The sequence below is a fragment of the Aquarana catesbeiana genome, linkage group LG03 (assembly GCF_042186555.1).
Source record: "Aquarana catesbeiana isolate 2022-GZ linkage group LG03, ASM4218655v1, whole genome shotgun sequence".
NCBI classification, from domain to species: Eukaryota; Metazoa; Chordata; class Amphibia; order Anura; family Ranidae; genus Aquarana; species Aquarana catesbeiana.
This window is the reverse complement of record NC_133326.1, coordinates 654,575,403-654,598,863: the sequence shown is the minus strand read 5'-3', so window position 1 is coordinate 654,598,863 and position 23,461 is coordinate 654,575,403. Positions and strand designations below refer to the sequence as shown.

The 23,461-nt window shown below is 44.3% G+C and overlaps 1 protein-coding gene across 1 annotated transcript; it reads left to right on the top strand.

The window, feature by feature from the left end:
• Positions 1–136: 136 nt before the first annotated feature.
• On the top strand, positions 137–22,904 carry GET3 (guided entry of tail-anchored proteins factor 3, ATPase). The gene is made up of 7 exons (XM_073622718.1): positions 137–363; positions 6,052–6,199; positions 6,946–7,094; positions 14,460–14,610; positions 15,445–15,552; positions 19,875–20,072; positions 22,341–22,904. Exons 1-7 carry the CDS (start codon positions 221–223, stop codon positions 22,470–22,472), a joined length of 1,029 nt encoding a protein of 342 aa, XP_073478819.1. The 5' UTR covers positions 137–220; the 3' UTR covers positions 22,473–22,904.
• The last annotated feature ends 557 nt before the right edge of the window (positions 22,905–23,461 follow it).

Sequence of the window (23,461 nt, the reverse complement as noted above, 5' to 3'; positions counted from 1 at the left end):
ACTTCCAACCAATCCTGTATTAGAAGCGCCGTGCAGTCCATCAATAGGACGCCGCTTATGAAAATGAAGCGACTGACATTGATTGGCGTGTCTCCCGGCCAATCAGCGCCAGGGACGTTTCGGGATTGGTGACAGCTGAGGCGGGGCCTTCCTTCTCTGTGTGATGTGGTGCGGGCCCTGTGTGGGTTGGCTGTCTGTGGTCACGTGAGTCTGACTGAAGATGGCTGCGCCGGTAGATGAAGAGTTTGAGGATGCCCCAGACGTGGAGCCGCTGGAACCTACCCTGCTCAATGTGATAGAGCAACGCTCCCTCCGCTGGATCTTCGTAGGAGGGAAGGGAGGAGTGGGCAAGACCACGTGCAGGTGAACGGCGCAGCCTGTACTGCGTAGGCCAGGCAGGAGATGGGTGTAGGTGGACCGTACCAACTCAGCATCTCATGGGGGGAGGAGTGTGGGAGAAACTATCTGTGTAGGAGGGGTGTCTGATTGGGTTTCCCTAGCAACCTCTGATGGCCTTATTCTGAGGGATCTGTGCACTGACAGCTGATGGTCAAGGCATGCTGGGAGATTGGGGGACCTTCCTATATGGAGTGGTCAGGGCATGCTGGGAGATTGGGGACCCTCCTATTTGGGGTGGTCAGGGCATGCTGGGAGATTGGGGGACCCTCCTATATGGGGTGGTCAGGGCATGCAGGGAGATTGGGGGACCTTCCTATATGGGGTGGTCAGGGGATGCAGGGAGATTGGGGACCCTCCTATATGGGGTGGTCAGGGCATGCTGGGAGATTGGGGGACCCTCCTATATGGGGTGGTCAGGGCATGCAGGGAGATTGGGGGACCTTCCTATATGGAGTGGTCAGGGCATGCTGGGAGATTGGGGGACCCTCCTATATGGGGTGGTCAGGGCATGCAGGGAGATTGGGGGACCCTCTTATATGGGGTGGTCAGGGCATGCAGGGAGATTGGGGGACCCTCTTATATGGGGTGGTCAGGGTATGCAGGGAGATTGGGGGACCCTCTTATATGGGGTGGTCAGGGTATGCAGGGAGATTGGGGGACCCTCTTATATGGGGTGGTCAGGGTATGCAGGGAGATTGGGGGACCCTCTTATATGGGGTGGTCAGGGCATGCTGGGAGATTGGGGACCCTCCTATATGGGGTGGTCAGGGGATGCAGGGAGATTGGGGGACCCTCTTATATGGGGTGGTCAGGGTATGCAGGGAGATTGGGGGACCCTCTTATATGGGGTGGTCAGGGCATGCTGGGAGATTGGGGACCCTCCTATATGGGGTGGTCAGGGGATGCAGGGAGATTGGGGACCCTCCTATATGGGGTGGTCAGGGCATGCAGGGAGATTGGGGGACCCTCTTATATGGGGTGGTCAGGGTATGCTAGGAGATTGGGGACCCTCCTATATGGGGTGGTCAGGGGATGCAGGGAGATTGGGGACCCTCCTATATGGGGTGGTCAGGGCATGCAGGGAGATTGGGGGACCCTCTTATATGGGGTGGTCAGGGTATGCAGGGAGATTGGGGGACCCTCTTATATGGGGTGGTCAGGGGATGCAGGGAGATTGGGGACCCTCCTATATGGGGTGGCCAGGGCATGCTGGGAGATTGGGGACCCTCCTATTTGGGGTGGTCAGGGGATGCTGGGAGATTGGGGACCCTCCTATTTGGGGTGGTCAGGGCATGCAGGGAGATTGGGGGACCCTCTTATATAGGGTGGTCAGGCCATGTTGGGACTTGTAGTCCTCTCCCTGTGGATGTGGGGACTGGGTTTCTGCTGAGCATCTACCAATCATTTATGAAGTAGAATCTGTCCCTATACTCATTCACAAAGACAGGTTCTCTTGAAGGCCCATCCACCAACACTCCCCTGCTACATGTCTGCTCAGCACTGTCATTATAGGGGATCATGAGACCATCTCCCCTCCTCCCAGAATGCAGGCTTGGACCTGAGCGGCCAATCACTGCAATGCAAGGGAGGGGAGAAAGTAATTAAGTTGATATTAGACCCTCTTCCTTTTACATTTTTATGTTCAATCTCTTTTTATTTAGTCTTATACATTGCATACATAAAATGGGAAGAACAGCAGGTTGTGATCTATACATGCGACCATCATAATAGTAATAGAGATACATAAGTGACAATGGGTCATATAATGAAACGTAGAACACATAGGTACTCTCCAAAGTGAAAAGAGAATCAAACAAGACCATCTCATTCATAAATGAGAGTGAACTAAGGCTGTATAGATACGGTGCATACGGACATTATTCACAACGCTTCACTTTTTCCACATTTTGTTATGTTACAGCTAGAGCTGCACAATTAATCGTTAAATCGTGATCTCGATTCACCCCTCTGACGAGCTGTCAAAAGAAAGCATCCGGGCAGTCTGCCAAGTTTAGAACTTGAAACATTGTAACTAACTTCCTTCTTAGATCAAAGGGATAGAACTTCTCTGTGTAAACAAATGGGCAATCTGCCAAGTTTTAAACAACGTGTAAATGCAGGAAGTTTAACCACTTAAAGTCTAAATCTTTTTCTGACACTTCTTTCTAGAACCCCCAAACTATATATATATATATATATATATATATATATATATATATATATATATATATATATATATATATATATATATTATCTCTATCAGGGGCAGACTGACCATTTGGCCACTCGGGCACTGCCCGGGGGCCCCATCAAGGTTGCCAGCCTCAGTAAAACAAGGGACAGTATGTAAAAATCTGTGTTTATTTTACATCCTGTCTCTGAAATGTCCCCTACCGACATCCTTTTGGTCTAAAAATCTCGAGATTATAGCTGCCCCACCTCTCCGGTACCTTCTTAGCAAATAGAAACATGTGTGCGTATACTGTGTGACCCCATAATCTCCTATAAATTAAATCTCAATAAATTAAAAAAAAAAAAACGAAACAGTAAAGTTAGCACAATTTTTTTTTTTTTTTTGTTTTAATGTGAAAGATGATGTTACGCCGCGGAAATCGCGAGAGAATCGTGATCTATCCTCTAAGCAAAAAAATCGTGATTCTCATTTTAGCCAGAATCGTGCAGCTCTAGTTACAGCTTTATTTCAAAATGGAGTACATGAATTATTTTCCTCAAAATTCTACAAACAATACCCCATAGAGACAAAGTGAAAGAAGTTTGTTTGAAATTTTTGCAAATGTATTAAAAATAAAAAATAAAAATCACGAGCAAAGTATTTATAGCCTTTGCCATGACACTCAATTAAGCTCAGGTACATCATGTTTCCACTGATCGTGATTGAGATGTTTCTACAACTTGATTGCAGTCCACCCATGATAAATTTAGTTGATTGGACATGATTTGGAAAGGCACACACCTGTCTATATAAGGTCCCGTAGTGCATGTCAGAGCACAAACCAAGTCATGAAGTCCAAGGAATTGTCTGTAGACCTCCCAGACAAGATTGTACTGAGGCACAGACCTGGGGAAGGGTACAGAAAAAATTCTGCAGCACAGTGGCCTCCATCATCCATAAATGGAAGAAGTTGGGAACCAACAGGACTTTTCCTAGAGCAGGCCGCCCGGCCAAACTGAGCAACTGGGGGAGAAGGGCCTTAGTCAGGGAGGTGACCAAGAACCCGATGGTCACTCTGACAGAGCTCCAGTGTTTTTCTGTCTGTGGAGAGAAGAGAACCTTCCAGAAGAACAACCATCTCTTCAGCACTCCACCAATCAGGCCTGTATGGTAGAGTGGCCGGACAGAAGGCACTCCTCAGTAAAAGGAATATGACAGCCTGCTTGGAGTTTACCAAAAGGCTCCTGAAGGTCTCTCAGACCATGAGAAACACATTTTTCTGGTCTGATGAAACAAAGATTGAACTCTGACCTGAATGGCAAGCATCATATCTGAAGGAAACCAGGCACTACTCATCACCTGGCCAATACCATCCCTACAGTGAAGCATGGTGGTGGCAGCTTCATGCTGTGGAGATGTTTTTCAGCGGCAGGAACTGGGAGAGACTAGACAGGATCGAGGGAAAGATGAACGCAGCAATGTACAGAGACATCCTTGATGAAAACCTGCTCCAGAGCGCTCTGGACCTTAGACTGGGGTGAAAGTTCATCTTCCAACAGGACAACGACCCTAAGCACACAGCTAAGATAACAAAGGAGTGGCTATGGGACAACTCTGTGCATGTCCTTGAGTGAACTAGACTTGAACCCGATTGAATATCTCTAGAGCGATCTGAAAATGGCTGTGCACTAACGTTCCCCATCCAATCTCATGGAGCTTGAGAGGTCCTGTAAAGAAGAATGGGAAAAACTGCCCAAAAAAAGGTGTGCCAAGCTTGTAGCATCATACTCAAAAAGACTTGAGGCTGTAATTGATGCCAAAGGTGCTTCAACAAAGTACTGAGAAAAGGCTGTGAATACTTATGTACATGGGATTTTTTTCGTTGGGTTTTTTTTTTTTTTTTTTTTATAAATTTGCAAAGATTTCAAACCAACTTCTTTCACGTTGTTATTATGGGGTATTGTTTGTAGAATTGTGATGGAAAATCCATTTTGGAATAAGGGTATAGCATAACAAAATGTGGCAAAAGTGAAGCGCTGTGAATACTTTCTGGATGCACAGTACAATCAAGTAGCTAGAAGGTTGTATGTCAAAAGCAAACCTATACAAAGGATATGAACGGCATCAATGTTGGAACAAGTGATAAGTATATAAGTACCTCCTATCCATACCATTGTTACTTGGTATTATAGAATTAACAGTAGGATGATGGAAACCGGATGGTTGACCTCATATTATGAAACCGAGAAAGTAAGTAAGACTTAAGCAGAAACACAAAGTGGATAAAAAGGAAGGAAGAAAAAAAAGGGGGGGGGGAGAAAACACAAGAAGTGTGATAAGGAGTAAGTAATGAGGGGTAAGGGCCCAAGCACTATGGCATATCCATGTCGGAGCCACTGACTGAGGATGACAATTCGGGTAGTAAGTGAATCAGATATAAGAGGTAAACTTGTGGGGTTGTTGTAAGTGATTCCAGACTGACCATGTTAATGTATAATCGCCAGTTATTTTATTTTTCCAGAAAAACATTTTTTTTCATGTGGCAAATAGAATCCATTTCACAAGTCCACTCAGTAAACGATGGGGCATTTGGTGAGGCTATCACAGTAGGTGAAGAGGTGAGAGTGTCGGAGTAGGGCTCCTTTTTATTTTACTTATAGGAACCAGTCAGAATCAAGAGCAAAGTAATAAGAGGGGAGTTGTGTATTCTGTCTCCCACTAGATCATAACATAGGCAAAGTATTTTATCCCAAAAGGAAGTTCTGAGAGGACAGGTACTCCAGATATGATTAACGGTGCACAGGGCCTGTAAACCTCTCCAGCAGGTGCCGGGGATCAACAGGTCTGTAGTATGCAAAGTAGTGGGGCACCGATACCATTTGGTGAGGATTTTGTAGTTGCGCTCTTGTTGAAATGGTAGTTTTATATGTAAACGCCAGTATATACTGAGGCATAGATACAAGGACACACAGGAATATCCAGGCACACGTACAAAGACACACAGGAATACCCAGGCACACGTACAAGGACACACAGGAATACCCATGCAAGAACACAAAGTAATAGAAAGGCACACTTGATACACATGCAGGGACACGCGGGGATACTGAGGCACACAGGCAGGGACACACATGCAAGGACACAAAGGGATACTGGGCCACATGGGGAATACTTGCAAGGGCACAGATCTAAGGGCACACAAGCTAGTGAGGCACAAGGGACACACATGCAAGGGCACACAGGGATACTGGGCCACATGGGGAATACTTGCAAGGGCACAGATCTAAGGGCACACAAGATAGTGAGGCACAAGGGACACACATGCAAGGGCACACAGGGTTGCTAAGGCATGTGTGCACGCTTGGCTCTAGGAATGATGGGATATGTAGCCTTGATAAATGTAATCATATGACATGGGTGCACACATGGGTGATATGAGGGTGGGATAGTAACCAATATCTTTTGTCTGTGCCCCACAGCTGTAGCCTGGCCGTGCAGTTGTCTCGGATTCGGGAAAGTGTTCTGATCATTTCCACAGACCCTGCCCATAACATTTCTGATGCCTTTGACCAGAAGTTTTCCAAGGTCCCCACGAAAGTGCGCGGCTATGATAATCTCTTTGCTATGGTGAGCAGACTCTCCTGTCTAATGTGAATACAGTATAGCACACGTCTCACATTTTTCATCTTTCCCTTGAGTAGGAAATAAAAATGCATTAACAGCCAAAAACAAATATACCTGTTGTAATTTATTTTTGGGAACATTGTTTGACCACCGGCTTTTGTGGAGACTGCGATTTGTGTTTGACCACAAACATCAGTGCTTGGTCTCTGGAGGAGGACATGGTTGGACTGGTGACAGAGCTGTCCATTCAGTGACTTTGCCGGAGGTTCAATAATGAGTTAAACAAGTGAAAGCAGTATTTTTTTTGAAGGAAAATGACTTAGTTTTTACTTAGTATCAGATATGAATCAGTTGGGGTTTATATTTACTGAAAAATCAGACAACCTAAGCATTCCAATGCTATGGACATTGCCCGAATCTTTTCAGGGCCTTCTCTGTTCTGTCAGTCTCCTATGGAGTGTGAAGGGTACCCTTCCACCAGGAAGTACCAGAAGGCCGGTCAGCATTTTGTTCATGAATATCTCCCTGCAATCATCGCTCTAAATGATGAATTAGTAGTGTCAGATTAATGACATTAGACTTATCAGATTAGTAGCAGAAGAGGACAGCAACAATTCTTTCTCTTTTTAAAATTAAAAAAATATGTCTGCTTTTATCCACTTTTTGTTATTTTGGTTAAAATAATTCTGTTCCCCTATTTTCTACCTGGGAAGAACATTTGTATAACTCATTGTGTCATGTGTATGCAGGAGATTGATCCCAGCCTGGGAGTTGCTGAGCTACCGGATGAGATATTTGAGGAGGACAACATGCTTAGCATGGGCAAGAAGATGATGCAGGAAGCCATGAGCGCCTTTCCTGGAATAGATGAGGCTATGAGTTATGCAGAGGTGATGAGGTGAGCAAAAAAAACAGAGACCTAGTTGTCAGCTGTCTTTATACTAGACATTACCCTTACCCTTACAAAGGCAGCGACTGAGGGGACATTGAAATAAAGAGGACCATATGTTTTTGTTTTTTTTAATTCTTTTTTTATTGCGGGTTTTCAATTTAACAGTACATAACAGAGCCTATTGGGCATACCTAGGCTTGAATGCATAACAAAAAACAAAAGCACAATGAAAACAACCTAGCTAAAATCAAGGCACTCTAATCTAGTAAAAAGTTGGTATGCTCTAACCGCCGTGCAGGCTGAAATATTAGGATTCTTATTGGTCACTCCCCCTCTCAAACATACAGAGCTAACTTGGGAATTGATGAAAATACACCCTCTCCTATATCTTATGTATCAGGAATAACTCCCTCGAATGAAGCATAAATGCAGAGTTCTATAACAATATCCACAGTTAATTACATATCTAAGTGCTAACTAGTCATCCGAAGAATCAGCATTAGTATAAGAGGATTCCACCCAAATTTTCCACACTTTTTATGAAATTTCTTGGCACAACCTCTAGACAGGTAAGTGGTTTTGTATAATGGTAGGGCTGAATCGACCAAACGTTTCCATAAGTTAATTGATGGTGCAGAGGAGGACTTCCCTCATGATGATGGCCTTGCATGCATAATAAATTAGTGTCCCCAATAGGGTTCTAACTGCCCGACTAGGAGCCAGAGGAGCTACAAGCCCCAGCAGAAATACTTCCACCTTCAGTGGAATCTGAACCGTAGTGACTGTCCGAATAAATTGTGGTAACATCATTCCAAAAGGTCTCGACCAGGGAACAGCTACAAAAAATATGTATAAAGTCCGCTTCAGGTGTGGCACACCTCCAGCAGGAATCTGGAATAGATGGGTATATTTTGTGTAGGGGCACGGGTGTAAAATACACGCTATGTGCAATTTTGAACTGGACCAGTTGTGAGAAGGAGCACTCCCAGAGGTGTTCCCACTCTTCCGTGTCCACTTCAGGGAAGTCCCCCACCCATTTAGCTTTTAGAGCTTCTAGTCCCGTGTGCACGTTGGACAGTAACATTTTATAGATGCTGGACAAGGGCTTGGACATGGATTCGTCCCTTAGAAAATCTTCCAGAGTTGATGTATAGAGGGCCATTTGGGAATTATCAAATTGAGTATTGAAGGCATGACTAAGTTGCAGAAAACCTAACAAATGTGAGTTAGGGAGGTTGTATCTTTGTTTTAGATCATCAAATGTTTGTAGTTGGCCCCCAGTACATATTTGGTCCGCGTATTTAATACCTTTGAGTGCCCACAGACTGGGATCAGGTATTGACATAAACTCCGACAGCTTCGGATTATACCAAAGAGGATTATGTGGTGAAATATGTCCAGGGGGTATAGGGCATAGGGAATTGGCTACTAGCCATGCTCTCACAACAGCTTTCATAGCCATTGTCAGGGGAAAAGTTGCACAGGGCACACGATAGATCAGGTTTCGCAACACTTCGTAAAAGCCCAGGCAGGCTGCCTCCAGAACCACTGCCTCATTAGACTCATCTTAAATTAACCAATTAAGTGCGTGCGACAACATAGCAGCCAGAAAATATTTCTGGAGGTCAGGACAAGCAAGATGTAGAGATAAGCTTTTCTCACATCAGCTAACTGACTGAAATGATACGGAGTTGGAGAGTCAGAAAAAAAATCTCTGCTGTCTTAGATTCACCATCTTCAAGTTGTTGAACTTGAGAGGACATCTCAAAGCAGACCGCTTTAATAGCTAAGATGTACTCTCCCCTGGCGGTGGCTTAAAGGCTTCCTATACCACAGGAGGCGAGGTGGAGCCTTCATTTAATTTCCAGCACTGTTGCAATTTGGAAGAGACCATCTCTTCAACCTTAGGATCCTGCAACCACTTAGTTGCCAAACGCCAGCACCTCTGTTCCCTGTTCTCCGTCAACGCCAAGGTGACCTCCCAGAGGTGCATGATCAGAGAGGTCCGCAGGCAAATACGAGACTTCCTGCACTGTCGCTAGAGCACAGGCGTTGCCAAAGACCAGAACAATATTGGATCCTGACATGAGTGGAAGGAGTAGGACCTAGTGGTCTGGTGCTTCCAACTCCAAATTTCAGTATAGGTAAAGGCTTGTGCCCATTGAAGTAAATCAGGCGTGTTAGTCTATTAGGATTAGACAAGTCCAGAGATGGATCGAGGGTGGAGTTAAAATCCCCAGCTACAGTTGCAATAAAAAGTATGTGAACCCTTTTGGAATGATATGGCTTTCTGCACAAATTGGTCATAAAATGTGATCTGATCTTCATCTAAGTCACAACAATAGACAATCACAGTCTGCTTAAACTAATAACACACAAAGAATTAAATGTTACCATGTTTTTATTGAACACACCATGTAAACATTCACAGTACAGGTGGAAAAAGTATGTGAACCCCTAGACTAATGAGCTCTCCAAGAGCTAATTGGAGTGAGGTGTCAGCCAACTGCAGTCCAGTCAATGAGATGAGATTGGAGGTGTTTGTTACAGCTGCCCTGCCCTATAAAAAACACACCAGTTCTGGGTTTGCTTTTCACAAGAAGCATTGGCTAATGTGAATAATGCCTCGCACAAAAGAGCTCTCAGAAGACCTACGATTAAGAATTGTTGACTTGCATAAAGCTGGAAAGGGTTATAAAAGTATCTCCAAAAGCCTTGCTGTTCATCAGTCCACGGTAAGACAAATTGTCTATAAATGGAGAAAGTTCAGCACTGCTGCTACTCTCCCTAGGAGTGGGCTTCCTGTAAAGATGACAGCTAAAGACTTACAAAAGTCTCTGGCATATGCTAACATCCCTGTTAGCGAATCTATGATACGTAAAACACTAAACAAGAATGGATTTCATGGGAGGATACCACAGAGGAAGCCACTGCTGCCCAAAAAAAACATTGCTGCACGTTTACAGTTTGCACAAGAGCACCTGGATGTTCCACAGCAGTACTGGCAAAATATTCTGTGAACAGATGAAACCAAAGTTGGGTTGTTTGGAAGAAACACACAACTCTGTGTGGAGAAAAAAGAGGTACAGCACACCAACATCAAAACCTCATCCCAACTGTGAAGTATGGTGGTGGGGGCATCATGGTCTGGGGCTGCTTTGCTGTGTCAGGGCCTGGACCGATTGCTATCATCGAAGGAAAAATGAATTCCCAAGTTTATCAAGACATTTTGCAGGAGAACTTAAGGCCATCTGTCCACCAGCTGAAGCTCAACAGAAGATGGGTGTTGCAACAGAACAACGACCCAAAGCATAGAAGTAAATCAACAACAGAATGGCTTAAACAGAAGAAAATACGCCTTCTGGAGTGGCCTCAATCTGATCTGCAACTACAGGAAATGTTTGGTTGAAGTTATTGCTGCCAAAGGAGGTTCAACCAGTTATTAAATCCAAGGGTTCACATACTTTTTCCACCTGCACTGTGAATGTGTACATGGTGTGTTCAATAAAAAATTGGTAACATTTAATTCTTTGTGTGTTATTTAGTTTAAGCAGACTATGATTGTCTATGTATGTGGTTCACATACTTTTTATTGCAACTGTATATAAAGTCTGGAGAATTGTGTGGCTAACTTTTCATACACGGCGTACAAGACCTGCTGGTTGAAAGGAGGAGGAGCATGTACATTGACCATAGCATACACAATCGTTTTAATTTTCAACAACAGTATAATATAACAACCTTCTGGGTCAGTCACCAGGTGTAGAACCTTTATACGGAAGGAATTTAGTAGTATAGCCACTCCCTTTGCGTAGCTAGAATAGGTTGCATGGAATGACTGTTGTATCCAGGGCCTATGAATAGCAAGGATCTTGTTGCCAAGAAGATGCGCCACCTGTAGGAACAAGATATGGGGCTTATCGTGGCTCAGGTACTTAAACATCAAAGCTCTCTTAATTTTGTCATCTAAGCCCCAGACATTCCAAGATACAAGTTTCAGTTCCATACCAAGTAGCTAGGTAATACACATAAGTGAGGCCTATTTGGAGACAGAGTGCAGAACAGGGCCACACTGGAGATGATCCCAAGTAACATGTCATACCAAAAGAGCCAGTTGGCCGGTGAATATATAGCGTACACAGCATAAAAACAGCAATAAAATAAACTATAAACACACTACTGGTCATAGGTGGGGACCTCATCGGCTTACCACCCTATAACCAGCAGTGAGCTGAACTCTCTACTGACAGGAAACCTCAACAACAGTTCCAGTCAGTTTAATACCCTGAACTCTAACTAGATCATCTTCTTTTTGAAGTTACTCCAGGTAGATGGAGAACAGCCGTTCAGCAACCTCTGTTGTTCTATATGAAGATAAACCGTGAGGGGGTAAGTGTGAAGCAATCTCAACTTTGCACATGAGGTAGCTCCGGTGTTTGCAGAAAATATAGTAGGATAAGGCAAATCCAGGATATGGAAGATCCATGCATCTGGTGAATATAAGGGATAAGATTTTGTTAGTGCAAGGCAGTAAGACAGTCGTCAGAATCCACAGGGGTATCAAAGAAACAAACCATTCCTTCATGCTTGACACGGACGCGGCTGGGGTAAAGTATGCTGTATTTAATATTTTTATCCCAGAGCCTTTTACGGACATCATTGAAGGTTTTCCTCTTCCTCTGCAAATCAGCCGTATTTGAGTGTGGGGTGTTTGTGGGCTTCAGAAAAGATCCTGTCTCTGTCTCTGTAGTTGAGAAGGTGGACTAAGAAAGGTCTGGGATTGGTCCCAGGGATGGCTCGGCCTGTGGGTAGCCGGTGAGCTCTCTCAACCACATAAGCGGGGGGGGGGGGACATCCGTAAGATCCAGCAGGCTTTTAAAGAACCCCTCCGTGAACTCTGCTGGGCGATACCCCTTCGTCCCCCTCAGGGAGACCCAGGACTCTAACATTTATTGCGACTCAGCCGATTTTCAGCATCATCTGATTTTGCAATAAGCATCTGTACTGTGTGCTACAAATTTGCTATGGAGGTGACATGGTGGCGGTAAGATCTTCTGTGGCAGATACTCTGGTCTCGGTCAGCCCCCCCCCCCTTATTTTGCCTAGGTCGTTTCATATAAGATTTAAGATTGCACTCTTCTGCAAGGTGATCTATGCGCACCAGCAGCAAGGTCCTGCTCTGCTCAATGGTGGCGAGGATCATGGCTGTGCTGTCTTGAGGCAAAGGGGCTGATTCCGTCACCATTGGGACCTCCCTGGGATTAATTTCCAACTCAGCCAGCAAGGCTTGGAGACTCCCACCCAAGACGGCGTCAGGCCACTGAGAAGTGGTCTGTGGCAGCTGAAGTGGTGTGACAGCTTTGTTAGATTTGGTATTCCTTTTTTTTATGACATCTGCAGGGGTTATGCATCGGGAGGAGACCGCAATGCAGGAGAGTAGTCTGTACCCTGTTAGAATACCCCCCAGGATATGCAGGATCAGCCAAGATGGCGGTGGTCACAAGGCCCCAGGAGCCCGCAGTCGGTTCAGACAGGCAGATTCAGCCAAGCAGCCCCCTCTACTGCGGTAGTGAGATGAGCAGATGGAGGAGGATGTCAGGTCTGTGTGCCGGGATCCGGGGTGGATGAGGCTCAAAGCAGACCGGTGGGATGGAGGCTGGTAAAATGGTGGCTTCCGCGAGTCCGTGGAGCCTATGACGGCCTGTAGTATGCAGCCAGCGGACAGAATCGCTGCACTTTTGCAGCTCAGATCAAGGCAGGGGATGGCGAGCGACTGGCTGGGAGAATATCTACGCTCACCAGGTAGGTAGGTGCACGGATGGCACAGGATTTAGATTGGGATCCCCAGAGCTCCTCTCCAAAACGTCCACCGCTGCTCGCATCAGGACACGCCCCCCTCATCACTGCTAAAGCCTTGAGCTTGGTATTGATTTTTACGGCTGACTGTTGGCTTTTTGGTGATCACAAGTGATCAATCTTACAGGGCTCCACAGGTGCCATCTCCCCCAGCCCCCCAACCCTTCCCCGTTCTTGTTCGCAGTGGTTCTTTGGCTCTCCTGTTCCTCGGAAGAGCCCAGGACTATGGTAAACTGCAGTAACTTTGAGAGCAGGAAGTGAAGGTGTTCCCTGATCCCCATTAAGACTAATGATCCCCGAAGCAACATATTACGTCACTACCAGGTTCACAGCTGCCATTCCTCAGCTACTGTAACCAAGGATGCAGCTAATCATTTACTACTTGTGAGGGCAGATAAGACATTGGGAGACACCTGATGTCTCCATAAACAGGACCTGTCACATGCCAATGCTATATCATATAGGGGGGTTGTTTGCCTCCATGTGATGGCAATATGTTTTTAATTAAAAAAAACAAATAAAGTGTAAAAAATTAAATAAAATAATAATTAAAAAAAAAATTGAAAGTACCCCCCCTCACCACCGTACACACTCCAAATGAACAGCTGGTTGCTGGGAGTAGTGCCTGGAGAGGGTGAGGCTTAACCCTGAATTGAAAATAAATGTATAGAAAGAGCTGCACTACATATAATCTACATAAATTAATCCAATTTAATTGAAAGTGCCAGTTTCATTAATTCATTTGGTGTTCACCACAGGTGTCAGTCCATATAAAATAATGCTGTAATACACACTAACTTTTGCTTTCACAAGTGATCAAAACTGTGATTTGCTCTTCCCACCACCATACAGGTACACTCACCAGAACTCTAAGACCCCAAAGAGGTTTATGCTGCTTAGTTTCCTCCAATGGTCATGGGTATTACAGCATATACTCCCAGGAGTTTCAGTTGGTTCCTCAACAAGATGCCAAAAAGACACAAGAGAAGCCATTGTTGTGCAACATGTTTAATAAGATAAAATCTTTGTATTAATAACAAAATGGTTTACTCACATTTTGATGGTGCCCTCTGAATTGGCACCTAGTTGATCCAGCGATCGTTCACAGCAATATACACCACCGTTCCCACAGTTTGGGCCGGAGTGCGTTCCAATTACAGGAAGTGACGTATCGGGAGATGCCGGATCTGACGTCTGGATCGTGTCATGCTGCTGCACCTCAACGCGTTTTGCACACATTGTGTGTTCTCAGGAAGCCAGTGGACATTTGTATTCTTGTTGTTAATCTTGAATTAGGAGTCATGACTTGGAGTACTAGCTAGATTAGACTCTGGGTGATCCAGAGGGAAATGGGCTTGAATACAAAAACCTGAATCAAAAATGCAGCAAGTGAAGTCAGGATGTCTTTTTTTTGGCCGTCCACTGTGTAATAGGCATGCTGCGCCCTCATTAATTTGTTTTTACTGTCCGTTTTTGTGGGTTTGTGACAAATGCTGTTTGCTCTGTTCCTCTCAGGCTGGTAAAAGGAATGAATTTCTCAGTAGTGGTCTTTGACACGGCTCCTACAGGGCACACGTTGCGACTCCTCAACTTTCCAACCATTGTGGAGCGAGGTCTGGGAAGGTTGATGCAGATTAAAAACCAGATCAGCCCCTTCATATCCCAGGTGAGACCCCCCTCTTCATTCACTAGGCTATATTAAATAAGTTTAAATAAAGTGGTATTAAACTCTTCATAATTTTTTTTTTTTTTTTTCTTAATGGGCCCACAGGAGGTTTATTTCTTATTGCATATTAACACATCATGGCAGACTGACCTATCATACCAGCTGTGCTGTCACTGCTGCAGCTGTTCCCAGGTGCTTCTATCTTCGCCCCTGGTTTTCCTTCCAGGTTCACTCGCTCAGGTCAATTGATTGGCCAGGCTGTGATGACATTACTCCTGCATATGCACACAGGATTCACTGCATCTTGGTACAGAGCGGGTCCCATAAATGTGGCACATGTACCACTCAGATTGCATTACAGCTAACAGGCTGGGACAGGCGTTTATGACAGAAGAGACAACTAGGGTCTCTTCTGTTATAAAATTCTTGCCTGTCAGTGGTTTTTCAATGATTGACTTCAATACCCCTTTAAATCACAGTACTGTACTCCATCACAAGAAATGAGCATATGCTTACCCTCTTCACCACATCTGCTAATAGTTACATTAAAACGCAGCAGGGTAAGCTCTTCTTGCATTCCATGTGCTGAGAATTCTTTCTTTGGTTCAAAACTGTGCAGCTGTTACATGCTGAGGAATGGTAGTGGTCATGCAAACTATTTGTTATGCTTTTGTGTTTTTAATTTCAAGATTTTTGTTACTAATGAAAAATGATAATCAGAAATTTTGGCTTTGACGTTTCCGAAACAAAATGAAATTGACCTGGGACCATTAATGTTTCACTTTAATCCCAACATTCCACTCTTTTCTCCTACTTTGTCTTTCTGCTCTTCAGATGTGCAACATGCTGGGACTTGGGGACATGAACGCCGACCAGCTTGCTTCCAAGTTAGAAGAGACTCTCCCCGTCATCCGATCAGTCAGCGAACAGTTTAAAGACCCGGTGAGATCTGTAGCAGTGGCCACTATGATTGAGGTCATGGTTAAAGTGTAAGTCCACCCTAAAACTAAAACCCCCGCATCTAGACATCCACATTCTAGTACTAACCTATCTAGCCTTGTAAAGAAGAAATCGGTAAACATACCTTTTCAAAGTCGATTCGACCAGATCTTCAGCGGCGGAAGCTCTGCAGAGGAGACAGCCGACAACAGCTGTGAAATGAATGGGGAGTGATGTCACCCGTAGAGTTACTATGGGGCTTCCGTTGCCGGACGTGTCCTCTGCACCCAACTCCACAGCGAAGCCATGGCTGACAGCTCAGCGCGGGATCGGGTTGGATTGGCTACAGAAAAGTTATGTATACTGACGTTCTTCTTTACAGGGCTAGATAGGTTAATGTTAGATTGTGGATGTCTGTAGATGCAGGGATTATAGTTTTAGGGTGGGCTTCAACTTTGAAAAGTGTTCTTAATTATCTTCAGCAAATATGTACAGCAGTTTTTTTTGTTTTTTTTTATCTTTTATAAATTTCAGTAAGAACAAGTAGGAGATGAGCTGCTCAACAAATCCAGTGCCAAAATGCAGTACAGGCAGTCACCGAGTTACATACATCCAACCTACATACATACTTACAAATTGAGCGAGACAACAGGAAGTGAGAGGAAATCTCCCCCTAGGAAGGGAAATTCTTTCCTGTAAGAGTTATTATGGGGAAAAAGGTGTCTCCGTTGAAGCTTTATCACCAATCCTTGTTTCCACAACAACCCAAAATTTTCAAAATTCAATTGTCACGGACATAAAGTGAGGTCAAATCTTCTGAACAGGGGCACAGACAGCAAAACAAACATTACAGGGGTGTTAACCCTTCCCTATGCTATCTCAAACGTCAAAATTATTTTTTTTAGCTGGAGTTGCACCTAAAAAATATACCTGATCCAACTTGCATACAAATTCAGCTTAAAGCGGAGTTCCGCCAAAGTCAGCAGCTAGGAATACTGCAGCTGCAGACTTTAAAAATATGGACACTTACCTGTCCAGGGCGCCCGCGATGTTGGCACCCGAAGCCGATCTGTCCCTCGGCTCTCGGGTGGAGGCCCACCACCTTTGGTAAGGGAATCAGGAAGTGAAGCCTTGCAGCTTCACAGCCTGGTTCTCTACTCTGCATGCGCGATCTCACTGGTCCCTGCTGTCTTCTGGGACCTTTGTGTCTCCCAGAAGACAGCGGGGGGGGGACGGAGGAGGCACCATACATGGCGTAGATATCCACAGATACTACGGCTATCTATGCTTGGAAGTAGGAGCAAATACCTGGATTAGACAGGTATCTCCTCCCCCCTGAAAGGTGCCAGATGTGACACCGGAAGGGGGGGAGGATTCTGAAAAGCGGAAGTTCCCATGATGCTCATGCACTCTGCAGTTTAGATGAGCATCATGGGAAATGAAGTTCCAAAACATCTGGGGTGCCAAGGTTTGCCATCGCTGGCCTAGGCTATAGTCAGTGGAGCTAAAAGAGTATGTAGCTCATGGTACCTGAGGTAGCTCAAGAAGAAGAAGAAGAATCCTCGGGCATAATGCTACTAGGCATACACCTGGACCAAGTTGAGGGCCCTCTCATACATACCAAGAAAGTAGAAAGACCAACAAATAGGCCAGAAAGGAAGAGGAAATCAGGGGAGGGAGTGGATATCTGTTATGAAGGGAGAGGTGGTAGGGGGTGTGCAATATCTGGATGCTTTGTGGGAGGAAAGAACTGGCCTGAATCATCAAAAGTATACGGGATGTTGAACTATGTCTGTGAACCTACGATTTCTGGGTAGTCCAAAGAGCAACTAAACTCGGTCCATCGGAAGCACGCTTTATGGCAGCGTTCTTCCCGATGGTTAGCTGTTGCTACAAGCCATTTCCATTTTGGTGAGTTTCATTCACTATGGCGAACCACAGGCTTATGGGTGGTGCTGTTGCCTGCTTACAGGACAGTGGAATACAAGCTTTTACCGTATTTAAATGTGTACAGCAGTGTTTTTAAGGATACTTTACCATTTGAGGATTTTGAGTGTAAGATGCATCATAAAAAATCTGTGGGTTCAACAAAGTGTGGGTGTGTTTTTTTTTTTTTTTTTTAAGAATCGTACTCCCCCACTGGCTCTAAGACAGAGAACCGAGTGATCAAAGAGCGCTGATCGCTCAGTTCTCAGAGCTGTGTGAGCAGAGAGCTGATGACTGTCATTTACCGCTGTCTGCTCCGCTCACCGTCCCCCACGCTCACTGGAACGCTATACTGTAGAAGGGGTGGGAGTGGCTGGCTCAGCCTCTCCCTGAGAGGCTGAGCCAGATGCCGGTCCAGGGTTGTGGGCTGATCCCGACCATAGTGTTGCAATCTTTCCAAAGCTTGGACCAGCTCTGTGATTTAAGCGGGTCACAGAAGTCCAGAACAACCTGCACTCCTGTGATCCACACAAATGAGCTTTGGATGTACTTCTGCTTTAATGATTTTAATGCTTTATAATTTTAAAGGTAGGATTATTTTAACAGTGAGAGACAGACAGAATAAACATTTTTAAAAATCCAGAAAAACACATTTAAAAAAGTTATAAATTGATTTGCATTTTAGTGAGTGAAATAAGTATTTGACCCCTTCGCAAAACATGACTTGGCACTTGGTGGCAAAACCCTTGTTGGCAATCGTAGAGGTCAGACGTTTCTTGTAGTTGGCCACCAGGTTTGCACACATTGCACAGGGATTTTGTCCCACTCCTCTTTGCAGAACCTCTCCAAGTCATTAAGGTTTCGAGGCTGACGTTTTGTTAACTCGAACCTTTAGCTCCCTCCACATATTTTCTATGGGATTAAGGTCTGGAGACTGGCTAGGCCACTCCAGGACCTTAATGTGCTTCTTCTTGAGCCACTCCTTTGTTGTCTTAACCGTGTGTTTTGGGCCATTGTTCTGCTGGAATACCCATCCAGGACCCATTTTCAATGCCCTGGCTGAGGGAAGGAGGTTCTCACCCAAGATTTGATGGTACATGGCCCCGCTGGTCCATCGTCTCTTTGATGCTCTGAAGTTGTCCTGTCCCCTTAGCAGTTGAGTTGATGCCAAAGAACTTGATTTTGGGCTCATCTGACCACACTTTCACCCAGTTCATTAGCAAATTTCAGATGGTCCTGTACATGGGTCTTCTTGAGCAGGGGGACCTTGTGGGCGCTGCAGGACTTCAGTCCTTCACAGCGTAGTGTGTTACCAATTGTTTTCTTGGTGACTGTAGTCTCCTGTGTAGTTCTGGGCTGATTCTTCACCGTTCTCATGATCATTGAAACTCAACGAGGTGAGATCCATCATGGAGCCTCAGACCAAGGGCTATTGACAGTTATTTTGTGTTTCTTCCATTTTGCGAATAATCGCACCAACTGTTGTCACCCTCTCACCAAGCTGCTTGGTGATGGTCTTGTAGCCCATTCCAGCCTTGTGTAGGTCTACAATTTTTGTCCCTGACATCCTTGGACAGCTCTTTGGCCATGGTGAAGAGATTGGAATCTGATTGATTGCTTCTGTGGACCGGTGTGTTTTATACAGGTAACAAGCTGGGGTTTTTTTTAGCACTCCCTTTAAGAGGGTACTCCTAATCTCAGCTCGTTACCTGTATAGAAGGCACCTGGGAGCCAAAAAACTTGCTGATAGGGGTTCAAATACTTATTTCACTCATTAAAATGCAAATCCATTTATAACTTTATTGAAATGCATTTTTCTGGATATTTTTGTTATTCTGTCTCACTGTTAAAATAAACCTTCCATTAAAATTATAGACTGATCATTTATTTGTCAGTGGGCAAACATACAAAATCAGCAGGGGATCAAATACTTTTTTCCCCTCACTGTATGTACATCCACATTGGGGGAGATTTACTAAAACTGGAGCACTCAGAATCTGGTGCAGCTGTGCATGGTAGCCAATCGGCTTCTAACTTCAGCTTGTTCAATTAGGCTTTGGCAATAAAACTTGGAAGCCGATTGGTTTCTATGCACAAGTGCACCAAATTTTGCACTCTTTAGCTTTAGTAAATTACCCCCATTACAGTACATATATTAGAGCTTAGTAATATATTTTGAAGACATTTATTTAGGTATAATGCGAAATAGACAAATGCAGTATTGTACACCTTTTTTTTTTTTTTAATGTTTAGGAAAAATCTAAGCTTATTATTATTTTTTTTTTTTTTTTTTAAGTAGGAATTTTTAAGGTTTTATTTCTTTATCTCTATTGCTATACACATTGATAAATAATAGCATAATATTGCTGACGGAGCTGGTATGATATCCCTCCATACAGGAGCAGACGACGTTTATCTGCGTTTGTATTGCCGAGTTCCTGTCCCTGTATGAGACAGAGCGATTGATCCAGGAGTTGGCGAAATGTAAAATAGACACTCATAACATCATAGTGAACCAGCTGGTGTTTCCTGAACCTGAGAAGCCATGCAGGATGTGTGAAGCCCGACACAAGATCCAGTCAAAATACCTTGACCAGGTATGCCAATGATGGGGGTGGGGGGGTAGTAAGGGGGGAATCTATTATAGTTGAAGGGAGTGCTCCTTGGTAATAATTGGGAAATGTGTGTGCAGCAGGGAGAGGGAGCGGTCTAAAAGGTAATGAAAGGGTTAGAGCTCAACAATTAATTGGCCAAAGGGTGGAATTTTGCTGGTAATAATAGGAAGGTGTTGGAACTGTCTTGTATTAAAAGGTAGATCGGATGAGTATTCTGGTTTGTAGAGTGGATGGAGCTGCCAGGATAAATATGGGTGGGGTAGAGAAACCTTGGATATCTCTGAAACCGGGTGGAGTATCCTGGTATTGGAAGTACATAAAATTACATAGGAAAAATGAGAAGGTGGAGATTATTTGCATAAATGAGGAGTAAAGTTATTAGGGAGGAGGAGGACCTTCCTGGTATTAAAAGAAACCTCTACTAAAGCTGGATTCACACTGGTGAAAGCAGCGGCTCAGCAGGAGTCAGGTGCGTCTCCTTTTACAGTTTCAGGTCCAATTTCAGTCCAAATTTTGGGCTGAATTTGGACCTGAATGGACCAAAAGATGCACAGGACTCCTGTGCAATTTGCCATGGAGCTGCTGCGAAGCTGTGTGAACTGGCTCCATAGAGAGCCGGTCACAATCTCATGTTATGCGAATTGGATGTGGAGAAATCTGAATGTAATTCGCAATAATGTGAACCCAGCCTGAGGCTTCAATCACACCATGTTGGATTTGCTTTTCGTAAACTTGCGTTCGCACCCAGCGAATCCAGTTTTGCTCTGGAGTAACCAACTATTTTGCTGCTGTTCACCCTGTCCTCTCTTGCGTCATCTGGGAGCTGGCTGTCTCTTCCTGGTAGTTGCAGCAAGCCCACTGATGACGTGATGCGCGCATGTGCTGTACATCACCCTGTGGCCTCCTGAGATGTCGGGCACGAGTATCCTAGAAGGCCTTGGGCAGCAGGGAGACGTCATGCTAGCCTTGGTGTGAAATCTGGTTTTGCAGGAAAGTTTTCCCAAAAAGGTATTGAAAAAAAAAAAGAATAATGTGCAGTTGCGTGAATGGTGGGGGGGGGGGTGTATGAGGTAAAAGGATTAAGTGGTTGAGGCTAATCAGGCATTCTGTGCTACCATGTATTTAAACCTATATGTAAAAGACACCAATGTGTGCAGATTTTTATTAAAGCGTAACCTCACCCAAAAGAAGAAGTTCCACTTCTCTCAGCCTCTGCCACATTTGGCACTTTTTGGAGGGCTCTTGTGCCTAGTTGTGACAGGTAACTGCTCCCATTTCTGGTCAGATCGCCACTGCGATCTGAGTGAAACTTGGACCCTCCCCCTAGGCTTTTAGTACACATCACAGGTCCCGGAAGACTGCGGGACCATTCACAAAAGCGTAGCGTGGCACAGTGGGAGACCGGTTTTGAAGCTGCAAGTCAAGATGCCGGTGCCTGGACCCAAAGCCGATTGAAGCATCGGTTCGGGAGAGGACAAAGCTGGATCCTTGGACAGGTAAGTTTCCGTTTATTTGTAGCTGCTGACTTTTAGCCCAAGTTCACACTGATGTGGGTTTGAAATCGTGTGAGTTCAGCTGAACTTGCACATGGAACTGAACGATTTCAAACTGGCAATGCAGTCTGACTTTGGGGCGGGGAGGGGGTGGGGGGGTGCGGGTTCATGCACAGATGTCTTTTCCAATTGCCCCCGAAGTCGCCAAAAGTAGTACAGGAACTACTTTTGGGAATCTGGTGTGGCGCCGCAAGGTCTGCGTCCGTCACACTGATTAGGACGGTGCCATTGTCAGTGATTTGGCATGTCACATCGATCTCAGAGGAACAGGACAAGGCAAGGCTTATATGTTTCACACCACAAATGGGTGCTTAATCATAGCTAATGCCAGACCAGCTATATATACTCTGTATATGTAGGAGTCATCTACCAATCAAAACAAGTGACTGGACGGTGCAGCCCACACACAGCAGGGAATCCGGTCATCAGAACATAAAGTGATACACCTGATGCAGCATCAATGCATATTATAAGGGAAACAAAATGCAACAGAACGGCAAAAAATAAAATAAACAAATCATTCAGATGTCTGTATTCAAATGCGAGACTAATTTAAGGTGTTACCACTGGCAGAACATATTTCTGCTTCTTCCTCCCTGTATCTCTTACCATCTCTCTCATCCCTTTTTTTTTTTTTTTTTTTTTTTTTTTTTTTTTTTTTTTTCCCATTCTGTAACATTCTCTAATTCTATCTAAGATGGAGGACCTGTATGAAGATTTCCACATCGTGAAGCTCCCTCTTCTCCCGCATGAAGTTAGGGGAGCAGAAAACGTGAACACATTCTCTAACCTTCTACTGGAACCGTACAAACCTCCAAGTGGGAAGTGAGGGGTTGGGATGCGGGGTGGTTACCCCCACGCCGGTTCATGAACACTACAGAGGCAAGCAAGACAGATGACCTCCCTCAGACAGATCAGGTTTTACCCTTCCAAAAACCTCCTGTCATCCCCACCCTTTATATTTTTTTTTTTTTTTTTTTTTTTGTGGAGGGCTTATTTATTGTTTCTGGAATTTGGGGACCCAAACAATATGTACATCTCACTCCGATCTCCTTATTGTCTGTGTATGTGTCTCAGCCTCATTCTATCTCCCTGGACATTTGTCTTTTCATATTCTCACAAAAGCATTGAGAATGCTGCAATATAAACCAGTACTAAGCATGACACCACTCTAGTTTCAGGGTATCACTAATATACCGCCTCTCCCCAAAAAACACATGTAGTGCTCTGGGAGCAGAGTATTAAATTCTCTTTATACAAATCTGTGTTGTGTGTTTATTATCAGAGTACAATATTTATAATCATCATACAGTTACCATTGGATAAATACTTAGTATTTTTATACTGTACAGTGTGATTATCGGTGTATAGATAGTTGGTATGATCATATGGTGTAATCATTATGGGGAATATAGGTGTTCAACATCCTTATAGGGTGCGGTGTGGAAAAAAAAAAAAATATATATATATATATATATATATATATATATATATATATATATATATATATATATATTTATTTATTATCACACACACACGGTATCATTATATGGTGTGGAGTGATTGGTGTGTGTGTGTGTGTGTGTATATATATATATATATATAATATACTTAGTGTTATTACACAATGTGGTGTGATCATTATTTGCTTATACTTACTTGACATTATTATACAGTATACTGTGATCATAATCAACCTACCGATACTTGGTATTTCTCAAATATCAGCTTTTGCGAGAGCCTTGTTATACCTGAAAGTACTTAAATGATAATATATATATATAATTTGAGACACCTTACTGTGTGATTATACGTAGC